We start from the raw sequence: 23,922 nt of genomic DNA, 5'->3' as shown, positions 1-23,922 counted from the left end.
CTTGAATGACCGCAAAACCCCCAAATGTAGCAGTTGCAATGTGATTGGTTGCCAGATACCACTAATTTGGTAGTTTCTTGGTGTTAAGACCCCGACAAAAATATGATCAACCATGTTAAACTAATATCAAAAGGCCTTATATGCATGTAGCATACCAAGGATGATATGCATAATCTTCAGGAAATTTAAGGTCCCACCAAATTAACAACCCAGGAAGGATGGTATTGTGAGAGAGGTGAGAGGTCAATGTTTCCCTTTTTTGACAAAAAGTAGACTCGTAGACTTCTGGCAATATCAATGATTGAAGTAACTGAAACAATCCAAAATTTCTGAGACCCCTCAGTCACCCTGGATTCATCCTAAAACTTGCAACTTCTTTTTTTCCAGGAAGAATAGAATGGTGTTTGTAGAAATTCATGAATTACATCAGGGAAAAAAAAGAAAGCATTCCTGTGGCTTGAAACTCACACAGGGGGAAGTTGAGAGATTATAGAAGAGTATTAAGGCAACATTGAACACAGACAAAGGTATCAAGAGGAATAAAAAAAAATTGATCAATATACGCTATAACAATCAATATACAACATCGCAAATTCATCCATCTTGGTAGTGCTTGGTAGTGACTTGTTCTCGCCTTTCTTTGTTTTTTGCTTGTAAGGTTTTGCCTTCAATCCCGATGGTTGTGGTTTGGATTGGTTGATCTTCGGAATCTTATACGGCTTCTTTGGATTGCGCTCTGTGCTTTCCTTTGTCAATTGCTTGCCTTTCTTGAGCACCTTGATGTGCTTGCGCTCCGTATACGGGTTCCACCCATCCGAGTGCTTTGTCAAGATTTCTTTCCACGGTAGAAACTTCTGGAAGACCCAGAATGACGATATCACCTACTTGAGGTATAACTTGAGGATATCCATCTTGTTTTAGTTCTTTGCGTTCAGGTAGGCGGCCTTTGTTGCTTTGAAGATTGCTATCACGTTCTCCTGCGCTTTGTTGAGGACTAGGGCCAAGCAATGTTAGTATGGAATCTTCAATGTTGGTATGCTTAGAGGGTGTATCGATAACCTCAAGGGGGTTCCTTGGTTATGACCTTGAGTTTGTCCTCCTTGGGCTGTTCCCCTTCTTCTACCTCTTTTGGTGGGGGGAGGGTTTGCTGCGTGGTCCTTTCCTGATCTGGTACCAACCATGTTCAAGGACTTTTGTTAGTGTTTTAAGTTTTTTATTTGGTTAAGTTTCTGTTGGTTTTGATTGATTACTAACCTTTGAGTAGCTTGAGTGCCACAGCCTTCAGGTTGAATTGTTTCTTGATGATCCAAGCGGGTAGCGTTGCCCAATGCGGTCTTCTCTTCTCCTGGTACAGGCTGAGAAAGAAGCCTGGCGGGAGTGAAGCTGTGCGTTTGATGTTCTTTGCTGGTTTGTCTTTGGTTGTGGTTGTTGGATTGGCGGATTTTGTTGTGTCCGGTTGGTTGTTGACTGGTTTAGCAGCTGGCACGGGAGCAGACACTACAGTCAAGATATAGAAATAAAACGGCAGAAATATGTTTTTGACAGTTTAGTTTATGTACTTTTTATCCATATTTTATTGGTTTTATCTCTACTGCACAATAAGTCAAAAACAAGGAAAAAACTTGTACTTGTTTAGTGGGTTTAATGGGTTTTTATGCAAAAACTGAAGTACTGATGGCAAAAATCTGGGGATAATTGCTAAAAATAAGGAAAAAACTCAAGAAAAAATCAGTTTTATCCTTGGCAGGTACTCTGGGTAAAAAAACACGAGGCCCCCAAATGACAGCTCTGTTTATGAAGCTTAGGGCCAAAAACCCGTCAAAATAAGGGTTTTGGGCCCTAGCACTATAGCTGTGCTGATGTAAACACTGGTAATTTAAATTACCAATCTTGTTACGTGGCAAATATGGCCACTACAAGGGTTTAACCACTCTGTAACAGAGGACGGATTAATTATGTAATTATTAATTACAGGGAATTAATTTGGCATAAAAGTAGGTGGTGAGCGCTTAAACTGATTGGCGACTTGACAGAGGCGGAAGTCTTACGGCAACTACTTATAAGGATAAAGCTTTAAATATGCTAATAAGGGATTTTTGATGATTCAAAGGGTTCAATACAGTGGATTTTGTGTGCTGGGGATGGATTAAAAGGAAAATGGGCTACAGTAGTAGCAGAGGAGAATATTCACGGCAACTCACAGTTTCTGGGCAGTGAATGGTCTGGGGGATCTTTTCCTGAGGGCCAAATAGGCCTCTATTTATAGAGGGGACTTTAATGAGCGTAATCACTAAGTCCTTTTCTCCCTATGGGAGTATCCTGGGGGGTGTACGTGAACAATGCTTGGCTGTGGGCAATTTAATTGTATTATAATAGACTCATTTCCCTGACTCTGTCACATGACATATTTATAACAAATTGTCATGTGAAAGAGCTTCAGTAGAAGTCTACATAATGCTTTCACAGGGTATTTTTACACGAGTAATATTACTCTTTAATGTACAATAGTTTAATTTTATGTACTTTGTTTATTTTACTAATTTTTTGTATGTAATACCTTTTTTGGGCGCTTTCTGGGGACAATTCTTAATTATACAATTAGTACATGAAGGAATAGGAATAAGGGGTTATTTTGAGTGGGTGACCCCCCTTAATTTATGATGAGGAATCTGATTCTGCAATAATAATTCACTAATTATTATTATTTACTAAGTTATTGCAGTCTTTTGGATACTTGATGTATCTCTAAGGCTGACACCCATAGCCAGTTCTAGAGACCCCAAACCTTGTTGCCAAAAGGTTAAAGCTCCAGTCAAACTAGTCGACTGGACATCAGGACCACCCGCAAAGTCGAGCGCAAAGTAGAGCAGAAAGAAAGGTTCATCCTCTACAAGGAAAAGTCAAAGACTTTCAGCTAAATCTAAAGCTACAGGTAGCTAAATTAACATCCTTTTTGACATCTATAATCAATTTCCTCCCCCTTTCAACACCTTTCTGACCATCATGCCACCGCATCTCAGAAATTGTAGAAACCTCTCCGCAGAACAGCAGCTCCGCCATCAACTCAGCCCCACAGCCAAGGAGCTGCTTTAAAGAGCTTGAATTGGCTTTGCCGCCGCTGGGAGAGGATTTTCTCAGTTTCCCACAAGAGGAGCCGCTGCCACCAGACACAGGAACACTACCAAGATGGATGAATTTGCGATGTTGTATATTGATCAGTATAGCGTATATTGATCAAATTATATTGATCAATTTTTTTTATTCCTCTTGATACCTTTGTCTGTGTTCCATGTTGCCTTAACACTCTTCTATAATCTCTCAACTTCCCCCTGTGTTAGCTTCAAGCCACAGGAATCTTTTCTTTTTTTTTTCCTAATAAAATTCATCAATTTCTACATACACCATTCTGTTCTTCCTGAAAAAAAAACATTTAAAGTTTTACGATTAATCCAGGGTGGCTGAGGGGTCTCAGAAATTTTGTATTGTTTTTTTTACTTTAACCATTGATGTTATCAGAAGTCTCCAAATCTACTTTTTGTCAAATAAGGGAAACATTGACCCCTCACCTCTCTCACGATACCATCCTTCCTGGGTTGTTAATTTGGTGTGACCTTAAATTTCCTGAAGATGTTGCATATCATCCTTGGTATGCTACATGCATTTAAGGACATTTGAAATTAGTTTAATATGGTTGAGCATATTTTTGTCAGGGTCTTAACACCAAGAAAGTACCAAATTAGTGATATCCGGCAACCAATCATATTGTAGCTGCTACATTTGGGGGCTTTGCGGTCATTCAAGGTACAAAATGAATCTTTGAGGGCATTCTTACATTTTGGTACCAATATCAGGGAATAACTACAACGCTGCGCTGAGATATAGTGGCAGAAACACCAAGAAACTACCAAATTAGTGATATTTGTCAACAGATCACGTTTTGGCTGATACGTTTGGGGGTATTGTGGTCATTCAAGAGACAAGATGTATTTTTGAGGGCATGTGATCATTTTGGTACCAATATCATGGAAGAAATCCCACGCTGCGCTGAGATATAGTGGCAGAAACACCAAGAAACTACCAAATTTGTGATATTTGGCAACTGATCACATTGTGGCTGCTACATTTGGGGGTTTTGTGGTCATTCAAGGTACACAATTAATCCTTGAAGGCATTTGATCATTTTGACACCAATATCATGGAAGAACTCCCACGTTGCACTGAGATATAGTGGGACCAACACCAAGAAACTACCAAATTGGTGATATTTGGCAACTGATCACATTGTAGCTGCTTCATTTGGGGGTTTTGTGGTCATTCAAGGTACACAATGAATCTTCAAGGGCTTTCAATTATTTTCATAGCAATATCATGGAAGAACTCCCACGCTGCGCTGAGATATAGTGGCAGCGACACCAATAAACGACCAAATTGGTGATATTTGGCAACTGATCACATTGTAGCTGCTACATTTGGGGGTTTTGTGGTCATCCAAGGTACACACTGAATCTTTGAGGGCATTTGATCATTTTGGTTCCAATATCATGGAAGAACTCCCACGTTGCACTGAGATAAAGCGGCAGAAACACCAAGAAACTACCAAATTAGTGATATTTGGCAACTGATCATATTGTGGCTGCTACATTTGGGGGTTTTGTGGCCATTCAAGGTACACAATGAATCTTCAGGGGCATTTGACCATTTTGGTCCCAATATCATGGAAGAAATCCCACGCTGCGCTGAGATATAGTGGCAGCGACACCAATAAACTACCAAATTAGTGATATTTGGCAACTGATCACCTTGTCGCTGCTACATTTAGGGGTTTTGTGGTCATTCAAGGTACTCAATGAATCTTTGAGGGCATTTGATCATCTTGGTACCAATATCATGGAAGAACTCCCAAGCTGCGCTGAGATATAGTGGCAGAAACACCAAGAAACTACCAAATTAGTGATATTTGGCAACTGATCACATTGTGGCTGCTACATTTGGGGGTTTTGTGGTCATTCAAGGTACACAATGAATCTTTGAGGGCATTTGATCATTTTGATACCAATATCATGGAAGAACTCCCACGTTGCGCTGAGATATAGTGGGAGCAACACCAAGACACTACCAAATTAGTGATACTAGAGGCCAAGGCGGCTTCGGCGCTGCAAATAAAAACATAATCCTCAAGTTTTTAATTAAACCTACTACCCGGAAAACCTTTGACCATCACCAATGGCCTGGGGGTGGATTAGATTTTTTGAATGAGCCTCAAGGCAAAGGAACTAAATTTACCAGATTCTTCACTGTTTTCCAAATTACCAACTATCAATAACAACATATTTGTAATGGTGAGAGGTATTGAAAGATTTTTGGATCCCCAGTGCCCCATGCTGTTCCTTACACTTCAATCATAGCGGGGGTTAGTTTCAACCTGCTCTTCTGTTGCACTTACATATTCTGATCAACATTTGTTGATCACTGCTGTGAAATTGCAGGCCACTTCATATTCTTAAGACCTTTAAAATAGTTCTAAGAATATTTTAGCATAATAAATTTGGGAAATTTCAATTTTCATGCCCTGTGGTACTGACCCTCATTTAAAAATGAAATGAATAATTTCAAAGTCCTGCAGAACTCTCCCCAACATGAAATTGAAATCATGCATTCATATTCTCTTTCCCTGCCCAGTTCACTTGATTGGTTTCATCACATACCCATAGCAAAATTATGAACTTCAAAGATCCTGATTAAGTGTCAGGGGTGGTCTTTATAGTGACACACCACTGAATAACAGGATTCTAACTCAGGCAAGTGATACGGTTCAACCGGACATTGACACAAGCTTACAATGAAATAAAGATAAGAATGAAACTGGATAGCAAAGAGGGAGAAGAAAGCTAAGGATATGAAGAGCTATAAAAGAAGAAGTAGAAATCTCCAATCACGACTAAGTTGTAATAGCTTGGGCTTGGTATTGTTCTCATTCCAAGAATATGTCTAGGAAATGAACTGAGGAATCCTCAATCCAAGAAGGTTCCCTGATTAAGTGATCTCTAATTAATGCTCTTTGAAGTTCCTTGCTCAGATAAATATCCCAAAGGGAGCCATACAACTCTAAAAGAAATAAATCATTCACAAGATTCCCTTGTGAGTGTTAGCTCTTGTTGCCATCTCTTTGCGGGCTTATGGCATATTGAGGTACTTCTTCAACACACTTGAGGCTGACATTAAGTCTCTAGTGTTGCTTTCATTTGGATATTCTGGAAGGCAACATAATTTTTAACTGGCCAAATGAACATAAGACCCCAATCCAGATTTCTCCTTGAGTTGAAAGTTTCTATTCCATCCCTATCCATCTCATTCATAAGCTTATCACCAAACTTGAAGGCCAAGATTGGATCATTCAGCCACTCTTAGACAAAATTTCTGAGGTTTAGTTTGTGTGAGGATTTTATCTGAATTGCTAAGAAATCAAGAACCAGACTAAAGACATGGAGTTAGATGAGAAAACATGAGACAAGAACAAATATAAGAAGAGAGCAATTTACCACCACAGGATAGAGAGAGTATAAGACAACCAAAGGACTAAATAAAGAAGGTGAACAAGGAACAAGGACACTGGAAATAAGAAAGGAAGGAGTTGAGACAATTAGCCGAGATGGGAAGGATTGAGGCTGAGGTGCTTTTCTCACCAAATTGGAGAGTTGAGCCGTTCTTGATGAGCAGTCGAATCAAGGTTGAATGAGAGTAGCTTTTGATCTTGATCTTGAGCAATGTTGAGGATTGAGATGAGAGTTACGACAAAGTCAATGTAGAAAGCTGAGGATAAAGTTTTGAGGAAGCGGTGGAGTTGATGAGGAGATGAGGAGTCAGGAAGGGATGAAGAAGGAGCGGACTTGGGAATGTCGGGGAGCCAGCGCTGAAAACATGGACAACAGGAAGAGATTCTACTGTCTCTGTTGCATGGCTATCACACAGGTGTCTAACGGCAAGCAGAATTCAACAGTTTGCATTGTTGAGGGCCATTTGGATACAAATTAAAGCAAAAGAGTGATACTTAATGAATTGACAGGCCTCTATCTCAACAAAGATATTCTGCAGTTTTGAGCTATCAATTTTTCTTACAGCAACACATTCCTGGCATGATGTCACTTGCACATATGACCACAGCAGATTAAAAACAGATGATTGAGTTGCATAGGTCATTTGATTCAGTTGCAAAGTTGAGATGCACTACAAATATTACCAATTTCACCCAGGGTCAAACATGTTCCACTTAATGGGTGAAAACCTGGTTTTTTTGTCAATTTTGAGCATCAAAAAATGCACTTTTTTCAGGGGCCCTCAGCACGCAACTAAGCTTAGAAAACACATTGCACTTTTACATCAAATAGTCCGCAGAGCACATTACATATTACTTTTTTTGGTGGTTTGGTGAAGATGAGACAAAGTTTAGGAGCTCAGTAAATCAAACTTTAGATTTTTGGGTTTCAGAAATTTATTCACGATCCATAGATATTAAAGCTAGAGTAGAATACTGCAATTTACTATTAAGTTCACCAGATTTGTATTCGAGCCAGGCACAATGAGACACAACATCCTTAATATTTATAAAGTATTCATCTTCATTTGCTGGAAGGCAAAGGTCTACTTTGAGACCCTGTTCTTTAAGTTGAATGAAGGAAGTGGGAAGGGGATCTGTCAGTGGCGGCAATGGATTAACTTTAGCCAGGTATCCACAAATCGGTCTTGATTGTTAGCTATTCTCACATGAGTAAATATGTCCTTGATTTGTGCAAAATGAATGAAGCTTGAGAAAGAGCAGTCAACTGATATAATACTGTTTTTGCAGTTGGCAGTCCAGGTAGAAAAGGTTACCCCCCGATGTTCAAAGTGCGAGTGGCTCTCCTTCCGAGAATCTAAAGCCGATTTTTTATTTTTCTCTGCATTGCTCATACGAGTCCAATCACTCGTCAGCGCCCAGCTAGGTCCAGCGGATTGAGTGTTGAGGTAGTCAATTAGGCCTTGGGCATCTGATGAGCTGAGAGTCTCAGACTTATTGGAAAGATACTTCGAGGTGAAGGGAACCGGTTCGTAAAGGTCCTTAAGCTCAGCAATAGATGGCTTCAGGGTGTCAGGAAAAAAATCGGGCTTGTCAAGCAACCCCCGTAGATTGCCTGCACGACAGAATTCACGCATGAACGTGATCTCAAGCTGGCCTGTTAAGAGAATAAGAGCTGTCAGTTATAAGCATTGGTCATCCTTCCGCTACGGAAAAGCCTGAGAAATAGGCTTACCTATGTGATTATTGTGACATGAATGCAGGACCTGCCCCATAAGCCGTTCCATGGGGAATGACCACCAAGCACGCACAGGCCCAAACCGCTCGAGACAGTCAGCAAGATGTAGTGAAAGATGATGGTTTGGGGCCAAATTTACGTCGGGGAAAAGGATCTCGCAGCTAGACAGATACGCATTGATATTGTATCGATATGATTCTATGCGCTCGGTATTCATGTTCCGTCTCAAGGCCAAGTCGACCGCAGAGACTAGATGTCCAAAGTTTTGCAACAAGGATGCCTGGACACGATCAACGTCACCCCATAACTTGACCAAGATGAGTGGCAATTGCATCAAGAATAGATTTCGCCACTCGTCTGCTTTTAGCTTGCCATAAGAGGCTTTCCCAAGGGTGGGAACGGCACGCTTGATCCATGAGGGGTACCGAATTCGGGGCAGTAAACCATTGATTTGCTTCAGCATTCCAGAATCAAAAATACATGTTTCCTCCCCAGCTATCCAGATGCCATCCCATCCATTGCTTGGAGCTGCCCAGTCGTAATCATCGGGTGAGGTACCACTACGGAATTCGAAAGGAGCTTCTTCGGCAGTGAGTTCTTCTTCTGGGAGCTCGAGTGATGCATCCGCATGCTCAATAGGTGTATCCAAAACAGCGGCAGCAGAGACTTGTAACATTTCAGCTACTGGGATGATAGCGAGTGGATGATCGTCCTCGTTATCAAGCTTGTTTGATATGGCCCAAAATCGTATACAATGCCACTTGAGTAAACCTAGCAGCAGATTGTGCATGGAATCTAGAGCTTGATATTTGATGGGCCTCCAGTAAGACAGTTCAGTTAAAACAGAATATCGAACTCCATGTTCCGCGAAGATAGCTGCTCTATCCTTTGCAGTGTGAGCATCTCGAGAAGCATGAGCCCACTTGATGTGGTTTTTGGATGTTTGTGGGCTCCATTCGACAAGATTTCGAATGTTCTCTTTCAAAATGTCGCAGAAGGAGCACATAAATTCAGCCGATGCATGTCCAGCAAAACCGATGGCACGGCGCAATGCGGGAAGATCAGCAAAAACCGGTAACAGAGCAGCAAATATTTGCCGGCCTTTCGGGTGGAGAGGCGTGCTAGATAAGAAGAGGCCATTGGTCCAAAGAGATTTGAGTTGTTGGACTAGTGGATTGAAGATCCAGTTGGTTTGGGTCAAGCTTGGTTCTTTGGGGCCGGGGGCAATTCCCACAAGGAAGACGATTTCCGGTAGAAATCGCAGTGAGTAAGGGAGCGTAAGGCAAACGAGCACTACAAACGTGATGGATACATGCTTTCCACCTTGCTTGGAGCCGTAAGGGTTGATGCCATCAATAAAAAGGCCAAAGACTAGATTGCCACTTGTTGCAGTGAAGGGTGAGCCATCAGGCCCCTTGAATTCGTGCCAAATCGCAGAGTCGTGAATGTCGGTGATCATCTCGTGTGATGGGTCGGCCGGAGAGGTAGATAAAGATTGATCAAGAGCATTCTCGATACCGGGTCGTGAAAACAGGCGTCCGAGCCAATCATTTAGGCGTTGAAATGCAAACTTCCGTATCGGGACATTGGTGCCGGGTTGCAAAAGGGGCTCGCCACAAAATTTTGACGAGATTGGTGTCTCGATAGGGACATTGGTTCCGGGTTGCAAAAGGGGCTCACCTCCAAATTTGGATGAGATTGGTGTTTCTTTGGGTGCTTGAGAATGTTGGGGGATTCATTCGGCGGTTTCTTGTTCTTCAGGAATCTCTGGGATATCTGGGATAGATAAGGGGTCGCCGTCAACTTCTTTATCAATAATGTCTTCTTGGTGAAAACAATTTCTGGGGGTTCGATTGGGTGGATATGTGGCAAAACATCGTGAGCAGCAATTGAGGCACACAATGATTGGGTCAAGCTTGAGCCATTTGATCACCGTGTGTATGTCGACTGGTAGTTTGTTCAGGGCGGCATTTTCCGTAGCAGTAAGAGGGCGAGGTGCTGAGCTGGAATTCAATCCCAGACGTAGAGTCAGTTCAATGAGTTGGCGTTGCTTTCGTAAAAGCCAAGAACTGGACAGATTTGATGCTGGAAGTAGGATTGTGAACATGGATGCCGCAAGGATGGCATAAGTGAAAACGGGACGTGTGTTCAAAAACGGCGATGTCATCCAGCGGGCTAGTCATGGAATAATAATCATGTTATCTGGGTAAGTGCCAATTTGGAGGAAAGGCAAGCAGGGAGGCAGCTGTTACTCACACGTATCATACACCGATCGAAAGAATCCTGGGCCAGCACTGATTCTAGTCAGAGCTAATGAGTCTGTGATTGTAGCGAGGGCAGTATCGTCACGAGCAGCCAAATCGGGAGCTGGATTTTCCGTGGAACCCAAATGTGTTTGTAATTTGGCTGGTGACTCCAGGTCTAAAGTATTGTCATCTGGCGGAAGCACTATATAAAAAGGTTTAGCAAAAAAAAGTTAGACAAAATCCATGTTCAGAAGCTGTGCCGTAATCAGAGAGATGATAACTGATGACTTACCAGTACTTGCAGCCTGATCTGACAACTGGTGACGAAAGACGGTCTGACTGACCAACAGACATCCCGGTTTCCAGACATTCTCATGAGACACCCAGTGAGTCTTCTCCCTACATTTATGACTGAAACACGTGCAAACCAGTTTGTTCTTTTGAGGCTTTCGGGGCGGCATCGGAATCGAAGAGGACAAGGTTCGTTGGTGCTATTGAGCACAAGAGCTTCAAGGGGCCTGACCCGGGACTGCTTGGAGCGGGAGTTAATGTTGTATGTATGTACATACACTAATGGGGAAGATATGTACATTGGAATCATGTTTGGATTACGTATATAAATAAGCCGCGTGTATTTATGTTTAAGTTCCAAAATATCTACATGCACAACTATTCACAAAATCAACTGTAGATAAATACATAAAATATATAATTTAAACTTGACGATAGAAGTAATGCACGCCTTCAAAGATCGACTCGTCAGCAATGTTGTCTAAAACGAACTGCACATAGAGGGCCAGAAGGATTGGCTTGAGGAGATCCGACGGGACAAACATCACAGGGCAATGGCATTGGAGAGTAAAAAAAATCTCATCCCGAGTGAGGAGGCGGTGGTATGGTTGAGGTACGGGAGAAGGAGTCGCGGTAAAGGGCATAGGATACCCTCCAGGTGGTGGTCGGCAAACGCATTGATGAAAAAACCCAATTGCTGCGGTCTTGGTCATTGTGAGCGGAAGTTTGATACTTGGGCGTCTCCCGGCTATGATGTCGAGGATGGCATCGGTGGTGATGGAGGCGCTATTTGGATTTAACCCTGAAAGATCAAGTGGTCCGGGATCTTGTGTCATCGCCTTTGCCTCAGCGGCTTCAAGAAGCTCTTGTTGTTTGACCTTCCACTGGAGATAAGGAGCGATTTGTGGGAGCACGCGTTGTTTGTACTCTCTAATTAAAAAGCCTTTTTTGGGTTGTCGAACCGGTGATGTATAGCCAGGGTGGAAGTGTTTGATTACGCCGAGTATCAGGTCTTTGCGGCAGGATTGCTTTTCATAATCGACATTCGGCTCAAGCAAAAAGGCGAGTTTATCGGGGATACTTTCGATGAGGCCAAGAACCTTGGCCGGGAGGACTGCTTGCGTTGGCGCACTTGCTTCATTTGATTCGTCGGCAGCAGGAAGTTGGCCTTGCGCAGAGATGGGCTCGTACATCTTTGAATCGGTTGATGCTGACTCATGGGGGTGATTTGCAACAGCCAAGCGCATTTGTCCTAAGGCTGGATTATCAAGCTGAGGGGCTTCATCGACTAGTATATTCATTGAATTCGTGTCTGACTGGGAGCTCACGTCGCGCATAGATTTTTGAGCGGCCGAAGTGATTTGAAGTTGCTTGGATCCGAGGCGAGGTTTGTTAGTAGGATGAGAAATAAGCGTGGGCAAAGCCGGATGGGGAGCGCGGGAAGTCATCGGGCAGGTAGGTGGCGTGGCTAATTTATCAGCGGTCAATCGATCTTATGAGGGATCACAACAAAAGCGACCGCTGGAAATGGGCGAGGAGCGGAAGACAGTTAACACTCATGTGGGAGAAAAAGGGGGGATGCAAAGGCGGAAGAGAGCCAACATACGCAAAATGGATGAAGTGCAAGTTCCTAAATTCAAGGCCTAATGTAGGGGATTATCGGTTATGGTGTCAGAAAGCAAAAAGAACTGCCAATGGAAGAAAAATAAAGCTTACCTGAGACCAAGGTGTGGATTCAGCAGGGCGCGCCTGAAATGTAAATAACACAAATTTTTGGACCGCAGAGGAGAATAACTGCAGTCAAAAATGGTGCTGGTAAGTGGATTGAGGCGATGCTGAATGGAACACAGGAGTAGGTGAACATACCCCGAACAAGGCAGACGCCAGTAGTAGAAGTTAATCCGAGTGTTTTGACCGCAACGGCAAATGAAAGTTGTAACGCTAGCTAGCCAAAACAACAAAAGTGTTGGAGGGCTTGGTGTTGGCGAGGCTTGATGGAACACGGTTCAAATGGCTAAGTCGGGTCAAAGGGCTAAATAAAAACAAGGCACACACCACAGGTAGAGCAATGGAAAAGGTGTTGGTCGACAACATGCAAGGATGAGATCAAATGTCCCGGACAAATGTGTGGGGTTTTATACATCCGGAGCAAGGGGAAACCCGTGCCCATACTCAATTCGGCGTGTTCTGGAAGCACAGAGCTTGCAAAAATGAGGTACAAAAATATGCAATCCATGGAGGTCATAGTTCAATATGCATACAAATTTACTATGACCTCACTACATGCTGAAAGGAAGACGGTTTGGGTTGGTGCTATTGAACATTGAGAGCAATGGATATATATATATAAAGATGTTATATATAGGCCACACAACAGAGGTTTGCCTGGATTCAACCTACTTACTTAGGAAGTGGGACTATCTTTGCAAGCCCCTGGCAGGGCCGGTGAAACAAAAATGATGCTAGTATAGCTTTTGCACTAAAGGTAGGGAAAAGCTGGGGGATGTTCTCCAAGCTTGTGTTGGCACTCCGACTAATGAGCTTTGCCGCTGTACTAAATTAAGCTAGGGTTACTTGTGGTGGCACTCCAACTTATGGACTTCGCAGTGTGAGGAACAGCTTTGAGAACCCGATACGGTTCCCGTTCAAAAAGTCCCTAACCCCAAGTCTCATTGCACTGCAACAAATTGCAGCACGCAAACAATGCAATCAGCCGAACTTCAAGAAAGCAGTGATTTGAGTGAATTAGATGATCGTGACCTTGGTCAGTACATACATATGTTCAACGTTACAGCTGATGGTCCAATAATGAACTACGACAAGTTTCACTTTTTAGGCAATGGCGCGAGTGGCGCTCCCCCCCTGAAGAAAACCCGCAAGAAAGAGGTGAGGACAAATTCGCGCTTGGAAGGCCGGTCTTCAAAGGCGTCCAAGACCAAGAAGAAGAGAGCGGGTCACAATTGGGTCGCACAGGGTGAGAGTTGAGATTTTTACCTCTGCATCTCCTGGCCAATTGTGAACTAAGGCAGGTTTTATTTTTTTAGGCAGTGACGCCAGTGGCGCTCCGGCCCTGGAGAAAACGAATGAAGCGACAAATTCGCCCTTGGAAGGCCACCCTTCAATGGCATCCACAAAGAGAGCGGGAGACAATTTGGCCGCACAAGGTAAGCGGATGTTTACCTCTGCATCTCCTGGCCAATCGCGAACTCAGAAAGGTTTCCTTTTTTTAGGCAGTGACGCCAGCGGGGCTCCGAACCTGGAGAAACCAAATAAAGTGACGAGTTCGCACTTGGAAGGCCGTCCTTCAAAGGCATCTACGAAGAAAAGGGTGGGAGACGATCTGGCCGCGGAGCCAACCAAGCGGTCCAACCAGGGCCAAAAAACGCACATGGATTCATCTGAAGGCTCTCTAGGTCTTAATCTCCGCGCCGGGAAAACTGCGAGGGTTAGCAGTAAATCCAAAAATGCAGCTGCAAAAACCTGTTCCAGTTCAACTTCTATTCGTAACAGCAATCCCAAGGGAATCACGGAAGCTTTGACATTCAATCTGCTTGAGCAATCATTTTCGGTGCAACCGGAGCCGGCTCTGTTGATATCACCCACCTGCATTGATAACTTTGAAAACTTGATGGAGGAGGAGAATTTGATACGCTTCGAGGCCGAAAACTTACTAGACGACGCCATGCAACCCACACAGATGGCTCCAAATTGGCAATCTCTGAGCCCAAAATCCCCGGTTCGGCGTGCGCGAGTGGAGCCAGCCATGATTCCTTCGAATTCTTGGATTTCGCTTCAGTTGTCGGCAAAAGAGGGGTCCGCGATTGGTGCAATAGAACAGATGTCAAACATGCAAACAATGCAGTTGATACAAGACGGGCTTTATCGTTTGCCAGTAGACCGTCCCGAAGACAGTTCACTCCCCTCGAGTCCGGCGGGATTTGATTCGACCAATAGGACGTTGCCAACGCAAACTCAAGTTTTAGAGCGACTGGTATCGGATGGCCTCTTATCCAAAAGGGTATTGCGTTCACTGGCCCCCTCAAAACAATCCAGTTTGGCTCTTGTCCCTGACCCCCCACGCACGGGGGCGGATTTCATACAAGCCTGCGAATCAATCTCTGCAAACCACTGTCTAGATCCCCCAAGACAATCGGCAGTGGAATCAGGCGGGCACATAAACAATGAATACATTTGCTTCAGCCCACCTGCCATGGCTCCAACCGACAAAGTTTTGGAGCAAATGGAGACTGAGCCGAGTGGAGCAGGTGAGCCATACATATCTGAGGGTGTATATATATGGGGCGTGATAGTCACTGACCAGGATGGCAGCGGGGTCATGTACAGAATTATTTCAAGACCTCATCGAAATGATTCTCCGTAAGGACGATTGTTGTGGAGATGTCGTCATGCAGCACCCAACTCAGGAGCAGGGATGCACACAGGCCGAAACACAGAGTGAACCAGGTGCCGAGTACAAAAGGGGTCATGATACCAATCAAGCCAGAAGCTGCCCACCAACAATCACCGGGGGGAAAAGTTCCTCTTGCTTCAATCTCCTCCAGCTGTAAATATATGTCCGGCGTTGATCCATGGCCTGCTTGGCGTTTTTTTTGTCATGGCCTTTTCTAGAAATGGTTTGGGCCTTCTTTGTCTGTATATATATATATTCAATAAAAGTTTTATTTGGTGCCCACAACATTACAGGCTCACCAAGTCTTTCCGGCCTGGTCGAGTTGGTCGAGTTCACCATTAACAATTGGCATCAATGTACTTATTACTTGACTCCCATGGAAGACACTACACAGCACAAGGTTTTTTAAATAACACAAGACATGGAGACTGGAAATCGTGACAAGGTTCCTCTACATAGGTAAAAACAAGGAAGATTCCAGCCCATGGAAAATCCGCACGTATCTGATCAGTACACGCGGCAAAGTCGAACAAGCTTCCCAAACCATGTAAAAAGAAAGAAACAGCAAGAAACCAGTGAGACACTGAAAATATCTGAGAATAACATAATATTTGTGTAGGTGTATTCTACTCGACTCCTCGAGGTCGCTGAGGAAGTTCTACTCCTCACGCTATGTAGAATGGGAGCGGCAGGTTTATGAATCGGAGCAATTGGGAGAAGTATCTGGACCAGCAGCTCCTGATTCATCAGAATGATTCGCACGGCTGTCAAGTCGGTACGCGGGACCTGCGTTGTTTGCGCTGAGAGTTGGAAGCGGAATCATGCGCTCCCTGGAAGACCAAGCGGAATGGCAAATTGCAAATCATAAACCATCTTCAATGATTGACCTTGCAAATCGTCCAAGAAAAAAATGCCTTACGCCTGTAAATCGCGGATCTCATGGACTGAGACTGCAAAAGGGGCCCGCGCCGGGGCTCTACGATTTTGGGCATCTATCCCGCGCAAACTCATGATAGCTGACACAACGTTCATATCGTGCTCGTCCCAACCCTGCGTCCCGATAGGCCTGTCCGAACGTTGGGCGTCTCGCGCCGCCCCCAAGCCACGGCCAACCGTGCGGGCCACCGAGGTACGGTTTTGGAAATGCACCCGTCTGCTTCCAACGATGGGCCCAACCCCCGCCCGCGAGTTGTTTTTGAGGGTTCTAATCCTTTCACTCATAGTATTTATTTGAGCTGAAAAGATTAGGTTAATATGCTCAGTTATTTTGTTCACTTTTTCGCAGGTCATCAGAGAACACTTTGTACTTGTATACATTGTATTGGATTCCACCAAGTCCGCACGAGATCGAGCATCCATTCTTCTCATCTCTTTGACTAATTATGGGCGGATTTCAGAAGGACAATTTTACATGACAAAAGTTCAGACTCATGTAAGTAATTCACAAAAACTTTATACATAACAAGGCAAGATTGGGATTGGAATTGAACTGACTAAAATCCCGTTGACGGCGCTGTAAGCTATTAATTCAACTGGATATGGAAGCTAGGGTTTCAAACGTATTAGCCTGGCCTACGATTGCTCCTAGGCGGTTCTCTATGGCGCCCAACCGTTGCTCGAAATTGACCATCTGATCTGAGTGACCCCAATACACCCAATGCGTAAACAAGAGAAAAGACGGACGTCAATACACAAAGAAGGAAGATGATGAACCAATGCGGCTGACCAAAGGCCCTCTGATGGCGTGGGATTACCGCTCCTAATTGATTCTCTAAGGTGTCCATACGCTCCTCGCGGGCGGCTCTCACATCTGGGTCACCCAAACGAAATAATAAGTAAAAAAAGCGGATAAATAGATTATGTATGCATGTATCTTCCATGGCAAGGCAGGTCAGGCTCACTCGGGTTTCCTGAATTCCTATACATTTTTTTTGAAATTGGTAGATCTAGTAGAAAACAGGGATGGATGGATGGGACTAGGAAACCAACAATTCTGAAGTGAGTGATCGTTAAGCACCAGACTGTTGCAAAAAGCTGTCTGCTTAAATCATTTGCGCTCATATATATGCATGTTGAAGGGAGTGGGTCACAAATTGGACTACGTATACTCGTCCAAGGGCCTCGGCCAGTTCGCACTACACCGTGGGGATCCAAGCAAGGTACGTTACTGTGTATAATGGATCACTAGCACTAGATCCCGCAACAGTTCCGGTGGGCTGCGGGGCTTTGGCGGATCGCTTCTTTCAAAGACAAGACGAATTGACAGCTCATGGCTTCTTCTCCCGCCAATATTAACACTGTGATTGACTTGTAAGATCCATCCAGCCCACATCAGGTCGTCAAAATTTGCAAGAAAAAAGCCAACTAAATTGGGTCCCTCAGTGAGCCTTTTCGTGCTCACTAAGGGTCCGGGGTTTTGAGGAAGCGGCTATTTCCGATAACCAATTTCGTTGATAAGGCGCTTGAACGACTGTGTAGACCAAAAAAGGAACAACTATATACACGTCTTGGTCGAGGGAGGAAAACTATATACAATGGTTGGTCGACGCAGGGTAATCTCAAAAACCGATGAAATGGGAAAGTAGTAATCACCCTTTGGGGGAGGAAAACTATATACAATGGTTGGTCGACGGAGGGTAATCTCAAAAACCGATGAAATGGGAGGAAAGTAAAAGTAACCACCAATTGGGACGGTGAACAATCATATGCCATCCTTTTTGGCGCGTTTTGAGGATCCGCTGGCCACAGGTTGATTTTTGGATGTGCGCTTACTTCGGCCTGGGCTGTCTTCCTGGCCCCTGGTACCGGTACGGCGGCCTATGCTTTGCATGATGGAACTGAGGCTTGGCAACGAGGAACCCGGACTAGGATCACTGCAATTTTCTAAGGTGGATAGTATTGTGTGGAGCACAATGTAAGCCTTTTTTGCGCAGTCACTTCTGAAATCTTCAGCTTACATACCATCCTGGCCTGGTTCTTGATCATTTTGCGCCACGTTGACCTCCGCCGGAGTGTCTGCCCGCATGCTCACATTGGGCCCCTGCTCACTCTCTGGGGTGCATTGTTTGAAACAGCAATGAATGTGTTAGCATCCGCCTGACTTGTCAAATACCTAGTATTTTTCATTTCATTTTACTCAAAAGCAAAACAAAAAAGTCACGCTCACCCAAGTCCCCACCTTCTCGAGCCCCATTCACCGCAATAGGCAATCCTTCCTCGGTGATGATTCCGGAATCCTTCATTATCCTCACCAAGGCGTACACACAAGCCAGTTCCAATCGGATGACTTGATAATCTGGGCGCTCACTGAGAACCTGAGAGACTTGCGCCTGAAACTGATCCTCATTGACGAGCATTCTGGCTCCTAAGTCCTCAAACGTCTGGCTGCAGAACAAGATCTCCTTCTTTCGAATTTCCGCAATTTTCTTCAAGCAAGCTGTTGCCATATTGATCCGCTCTTTGCTAGACAAAGTGCCTAGTCTATCCGATACCATCCGAGCGCCATTAGGTCTATGTAGCACTTCGAGAAAGAGATCCAAATCGGATTGTCCTGCTCCGGGATTGGCCTGAGCGCCCTCGTTACGACCCATATGGCCCCTGACAAATGCTTCAAACTCCATGAAGCGTTCTGTCACTGTGTTTAAATGTGTGGCCAAAGCATTCACGTGTGCGGTCACCTGGTCGGTTCTCTCTGTTGTGAAGTCCATGTTTTTTTATCAGCGCTCAAATTTCTCCTGCAAAGTTATACACACATTTACACCAAACTTACCACCATGTTCTATATAGGACTCCAATTACCAACACGAGCGCAAAGAGGCAAATCCACCACCTCAGAGCCTACAAGAAACCGCACCAAATCATGCAAAACATCAATCAGTTCACGGTCACCTACTTTATTGGTACGATGAACACTAACGCAATTTGGCTAGACGTTGGCCAAGTCGAGTGATTCGCCCTGCCAAGGTTGGTAGGCCTTCAAAGGCCAAGCCGTCATCGAATCCAACAATGCTCCGGACTTTCCTCTCCAGTGCAACCAAGCGCTCTTCGACAGCATTCTCGGCGGCATCTGACCCATCGCAAGAGGCAAGAAATAAATACAAGTCAGTGGTGTCCTCGCTTACCACCAAATCCAAGTACCCTTGCTTTGGTCATGAATCCTAACTGATAGTAGAAATCCTTGCCTGACTCACTATGTTGGCCCGCAGGAGAGTTAATGGAGACGGGAGGCTGAACGGAAGCAGGAGAGTTAATGGAGACGAGAGACTGAACGGAAGCAGGAGAGTGAACAGGGGTGACCCAGGCACTTTGTGAAGGGTCACTCATTCTCAATGGAATATATGTATAAAAAAGAAGTGTGTGTGAATTTGGACTGGGGTCAAGTGAGGCGGGATCAATATTTTGTTTGGGTTTTAGGTATAGGACAGTGGTAAGTTCAGAGGCGGAATAGTTCATCCTTATATACTTTCTTCAGCAGAACCCCGCCCTCTTGATAGGTTAGGTATGATGCCTTGTCCATCTTGTCGCTCACTCTCCCATTTCCTTGTACGCTTGCTTCCCTCATTCATCCCGTTTGTATGCAAACGCAAAATTGAACACAAGCTTCCCTTTTGCCGTTTTTGGCATCACATGTAGGATAGGCGGATAGGCGCTAACCAATTCGGTGTTCCATCCCACCAGGCGAATGTTACCTAGCGTTTGTGCTTCACCCAACTAGCTAGCTAGCATTGGGACAGGCCGCCACACTCTAAATTGGTACACTCCCAGATTGTTGGCCACCGATGCAGTCATGGGCCCTCTCTGACCAAGCCCCTCTTCTCGCATATACAATTTTGCCCAGTCACCATTTTTTCGCATCGATCCTAAACAACACCCCCTCAATCGGGGACTCAATCAACTGTGAATATTGACGAGCACCACACTACACTACCAGCTGGTGTATCTTCATACAGGCGTTATGGACAGTCCATGTGAATGAGCTCCTGCCTTAAGCAATGGTAGGGCGCATCAGCTCTTCCTTTTGCAAGAATACTAAGTATCCCCTTTCTGGTCGTTCAGGTTTCTCATCACGATGATTGATTTCCTTTTTTTCCTTTTGAACACTTCCGACATACAAATGCATTTTCAATTTTTGTTTCAATGATCTCCTTGGCTAGCCTCGATTGCCACCACTCACTTTACTAATTCCCGACCAGCAGATATCATTTGGCACTTTTGTCTGCCACGACCTCTACAATGGCAACTCTTGGCTGTGCAAAACCCAGCGCTCACATTCCTTTGCAAGCTCTATGTATGCATCAGTTAGCTTTTCCATTGTTCTGGTGGTGCGTTTTTTTTGCTCCCCTTTGCGTAGCCTTTTTGCCGTTTGATGCTGAAATCCTACCTCCTCAATCATGTGACATTATCGGCAGCATCTCATCTTCTGGCAACTTCCTGTATGTATTCAAAGGCATCAACTTCCTTAGAGCCTGGACTTCTTGCTCCCGATTGCTAAATATTTGATTTTTCTCCCATGACCCAGTGACCGACCTTCTATGAGTGAGCCATAAGACACCCACTCTCAGGTAATGCATCATGAACGAAGTCTGCCGATCATTGTTTTTTCCGTAATAGTATCGCTATCTATATTTGTTTGCCGCCCAAAGCTTGCCTAATCTACAGCCAACATTAACATCAGCTCTACATAGCCGCAATCTGACTATGACAAAGAGGCCTACCCGAAAGCGCGCAGGTGGAATACCCCCTTCTTCTACCAAGCGCGACCCTCCTCCGATTCTAACTGTGGAGGAGCTGGATTCGAATGTCTCTGAAGTTCGGAAAACTCGTTCGGGCAAAGTTTTGAATGCCCCCGCTAAAGGTATGGATGTTTCTTAATACTTCTTCCGCGAGATTGGAGAACACATCATCAATCATTTCTCACTAATCCTCTGGGCCTTTAATTCTATTTCTTGACACAATGCCCAAATTAGGAGCCGCACAAATATGTCGACAAAAATCTCCACGCGGCAACCTGCCAAGCCCACCCACCTTGCGCGTCAGACCAACCAAGCGTAAAAATACAGCTCTTAGCAGTCCTAGCAGTAGTAGCTATCGGACTCCATCAGAATCAGAAACTCAGACAGAAAGCACTGTTGACGATCCGTCCGACTCCGACTCCGAGCCATCCGAGAGACCGAAGTCCAAGAAAAAACGGGGAGGGCCCCAGAAGAAACGAGGACTGCCACAGAAGAAACGGGGAGGGCCCCAGAAAACCCGGGGAGGGGGAGCAACCAAGAGACCTCGTCGCGGACAAGCACCCGATGTCCTCCAAAATCAGCCTCTGCCCTCTCATCAAACCGAGTTTACATTTCAATGTCCTCCGTTTCCAACAGGGCCTTCGGCAAACTTCCCTTGGAGCTTCAGTTTACCTGCTCCGGGGCAGCCCAATGCTGACCTGACGTCTCATTTCTCCCAAGTGTCTGATTTGCAGCTCGCAGACGTTCTTTTCCGCGTAGGATGTAGTACAGTAGGCAAATCCAGGATTGAAATGATCCAGCTGTGCATCGTGTATGCTGCCTTAAGTAAGATTTCAATTTTTGTCTTTTTTGTCTTATTTAGACATATCTGAATGCATTCATTAACCAGGCCTCCACATATAATATATATTAGTTAAACAACTGCCACGGGTCCCACACAACCCCACCGCCACCTCGGCACCCCCTGGCAACACTCCAACACCCAAATCCCATCATTCGCAAGCTCAACCAAACTCAGACCATGACATTACTCCCACGAATAATGAAAGACGTCCTAGACCTGGAACTTCCCCAGACACTCAACATATCAGCTCAGCCCGGCCACCTCTCGGCCACCCATCTAGCCCCAATGACCTGATTGATCTCCATACACCTTGCAACAACAACCCGACAAATCTGCCCCCTTCCCCTTCCCGCGCTGCAAACCGTTCCAACTCAAACAATCAAAACCCCGCGAGTGTCTTGCGTGCCGACAACGATGAGACACCAACAGCTGGTCATTCGGCCACAAACCGGGAAGAACAATTGCCGGCATTCCAACAAACTCAAATTATTCGGATACTAGCCGCGCATTCCAAAGACTTGAATGCTGTGCGCGAAGACTTGAATGCTGTACGCGAAGACTTGGCTTCAATTCTTACTCATCAACGAGATCTAAATGAACGGTTTGAGATCCTTTCTGATCAACTCAGCCTCGGCCAATCTGCCAAGCAAGGTGGGAGGCCTTGCCAAAAAAAGTCTGATAAACAGTCTGCGGTGCCTCGAGGAGGAACACTGAAGGTAAGCACATTGCCATCCTGATCACCGTATCAATTTCTTCCCATTTCGCGTAGTGAATTTTATTCCTGTCTTTTATGGACCTAGGATCTCATCATCCATCACTTCCAGGCCCTCTTTGGCATTCGCCCCACCGGTCCCAACAAAGGCCCACCCAGAGTACCACTGTCTCCACCCACTGCCGCAGAGAGTAGACGCTGGCTCGAAAATGTGAATGACACCCAATTGGAGCCTGAAGCCGCTGGAAATGAATCCCAAGATACCGACTTGGCATCTTCTAGCTCTCCCACTGAGCCTCTAGACCCCCAATATCCGTATCGTCACGGCCCGGGTCATCCAGACGCCTTGCAGGAAGAGCTGAAGATTATGCACGACATGATGAAGACCAAAGGAATGCAACGCTTCCGTCTCGACTTCACGGCCCCGTTAAGCTCCCCGTTGAATACATTTTGCTTGGAATTGGCCCGAGACATATTTGTAGCTCTTGTTGAATGTAAGGAGTACCAGGGACTCCAGCCACACGAGTGTCAGCCAGACTTCATCTTAAAGGGCCTTCGGGGTTATGCCCAAGACCGCTTGGCGCGAAAGTGAGCGCATCTTTCTACCAGTTCAAAATCCGTACTTGGCAGGTTTTAATTTTCGATTTTCACGGATTGTTTCCTCTTCTTAGTTACCGCGAGTCCAAATGGGACTCAGAGAAAAAGACGGTGCAAGCTGCAAAGCAAGCCAGGAATGCCCAAAGGGTTCATGTGAGTTGCGCTCAACCTCACTGTGACAAAAGCGGCATTTTTTCTGATGAGTCGCCTGACCTGGTTTGCATTGAGGGTGTTATGATACCTCAGCTAAAGAATTTGCGTGTTGAAGCAGCTTTAGAAGCCAACCTACATGCACTAATACCAGCCATTCATGGGTGCTGCAGTGAAGACGAGACGGATGACGAGGTTACTGCCCCAGTAGAAAGTTCGACCGCCAAAAATGTCCAGAAATATTGTAAAGTCCGACGCCTTCCTTGGCGTAGTAAGGATCTCACCACCATCTTCCAGTGGCTTGATGATCAACGAGCAAAACTGCAACATGGAAATCCTAAGAGCCGCCAGGGCAACCTCCCACGGATCCGGCGGCGACTCATCTCACCCATAGACAGCGCTATTGCTCCCCCCCCAGGTCTGTCGAAAGTGCTTTATGATGCTCAGTGGCTCGATTCGCAACAACGGGTTGTCATCAAGGGTCTCAAAATTTGTACAGAACCTAGCTCAATGATGAAGAATGTTTTAGAGCGCATTACTCCCAGGCCTGCCCAGTGAACTCTTCCTCTTGAACCAGGAGTCCGCAATTTCCTTATTGGCTAAATCCATCATTCAATTTCTTTCTGACATAATAAACTTATTCTACTT

The 23,922-nt window shown here is 45.1% G+C and overlaps 6 protein-coding genes across 6 annotated transcripts in view; 2 read left to right on the top strand and 4 right to left on the bottom strand.

Moving 5' to 3' along the window:
- The window catches only part of PtA15_12A187 (uncharacterized protein), a gene marked incomplete at both ends in the record, with an annotated part of 105,200 nt that extends 94,309 nt beyond the window's left edge, over positions 1-10,891 (bottom strand). Inside the window, 6 exons of the mRNA XM_053161771.1 lie at positions 8,850-9,861; positions 9,972-10,067; positions 10,192-10,294; positions 10,367-10,466; positions 10,548-10,739; positions 10,882-10,891. Coding sequence (XP_053025756.1) covers positions 8,850-9,861; positions 9,972-10,067; positions 10,192-10,294; positions 10,367-10,466; positions 10,548-10,739; positions 10,882-10,891 — 1,513 coding nt within the window. The remainder of the gene's footprint in view (positions 1-8,849; positions 9,862-9,971; positions 10,068-10,191; positions 10,295-10,366; positions 10,467-10,547; positions 10,740-10,881) is intronic.
- Positions 10,892-11,250: 359 nt separating this feature from the next.
- Positions 11,251-12,276, bottom strand: PtA15_12A186 (uncharacterized protein; the record flags this gene model as incomplete). Its single annotated transcript, XM_053161770.1, has 1 exon — positions 11,251-12,276. The coding sequence occupies one exon, from the start codon at positions 12,274-12,276 to the stop codon at positions 11,251-11,253; it is 1,026 nt and encodes a 341-aa protein (XP_053025755.1).
- A 1,255-nt stretch (positions 12,277-13,531) lies between these two features.
- PtA15_12A185 (uncharacterized protein) lies at positions 13,532-15,396 on the top strand (the record flags this gene model as incomplete). The annotated part of the gene is made up of 5 exons (XM_053161769.1): positions 13,532-13,592; positions 13,665-13,802; positions 13,873-13,992; positions 14,059-15,093; positions 15,173-15,396. The coding sequence occupies 5 exons, from the start codon at positions 13,532-13,534 to the stop codon at positions 15,394-15,396; spliced, it is 1,578 nt and encodes a 525-aa protein (XP_053025754.1).
- Positions 15,397-15,933: 537 nt separating this feature from the next.
- PtA15_12A184 (uncharacterized protein) lies at positions 15,934-16,460 on the bottom strand (the record flags this gene model as incomplete). The annotated part of the gene is made up of 2 exons (XM_053161768.1): positions 15,934-16,069; positions 16,159-16,460. 2 exons carry the CDS (start codon positions 16,458-16,460, stop codon positions 15,934-15,936), a joined length of 438 nt encoding a protein of 145 aa, XP_053025753.1.
- A 1,649-nt stretch (positions 16,461-18,109) lies between these two features.
- Positions 18,110-19,562, bottom strand: PtA15_12A183 (uncharacterized protein; the record flags this gene model as incomplete). The annotated part of the gene is made up of 6 exons (XM_053161767.1): positions 18,110-18,122; positions 18,197-18,290; positions 18,406-18,930; positions 19,038-19,076; positions 19,156-19,305; positions 19,430-19,562. 6 exons carry the CDS (start codon positions 19,560-19,562, stop codon positions 18,110-18,112), a joined length of 954 nt encoding a protein of 317 aa, XP_053025752.1.
- A 1,374-nt stretch (positions 19,563-20,936) lies between these two features.
- On the top strand, positions 20,937-23,832 carry PtA15_12A182 (uncharacterized protein; the record flags this gene model as incomplete). Its single annotated transcript, XM_053161766.1, has 6 exons — positions 20,937-21,093; positions 21,206-21,796; positions 21,885-22,531; positions 22,616-23,115; positions 23,199-23,277; positions 23,371-23,832. The coding sequence occupies 6 exons, from the start codon at positions 20,937-20,939 to the stop codon at positions 23,830-23,832; spliced, it is 2,436 nt and encodes an 811-aa protein (XP_053025751.1).
- Between the last annotated feature and the right edge of the window lie 90 nt (positions 23,833-23,922).

This window comes from Puccinia triticina, chromosome 12A (genome assembly GCF_026914185.1).
Source record: "Puccinia triticina chromosome 12A, complete sequence".
Taxonomy (NCBI): Eukaryota; Fungi; Basidiomycota; class Pucciniomycetes; order Pucciniales; family Pucciniaceae; genus Puccinia; species Puccinia triticina.
This window is presented reverse-complemented; position numbering and strand designations above follow the sequence as displayed.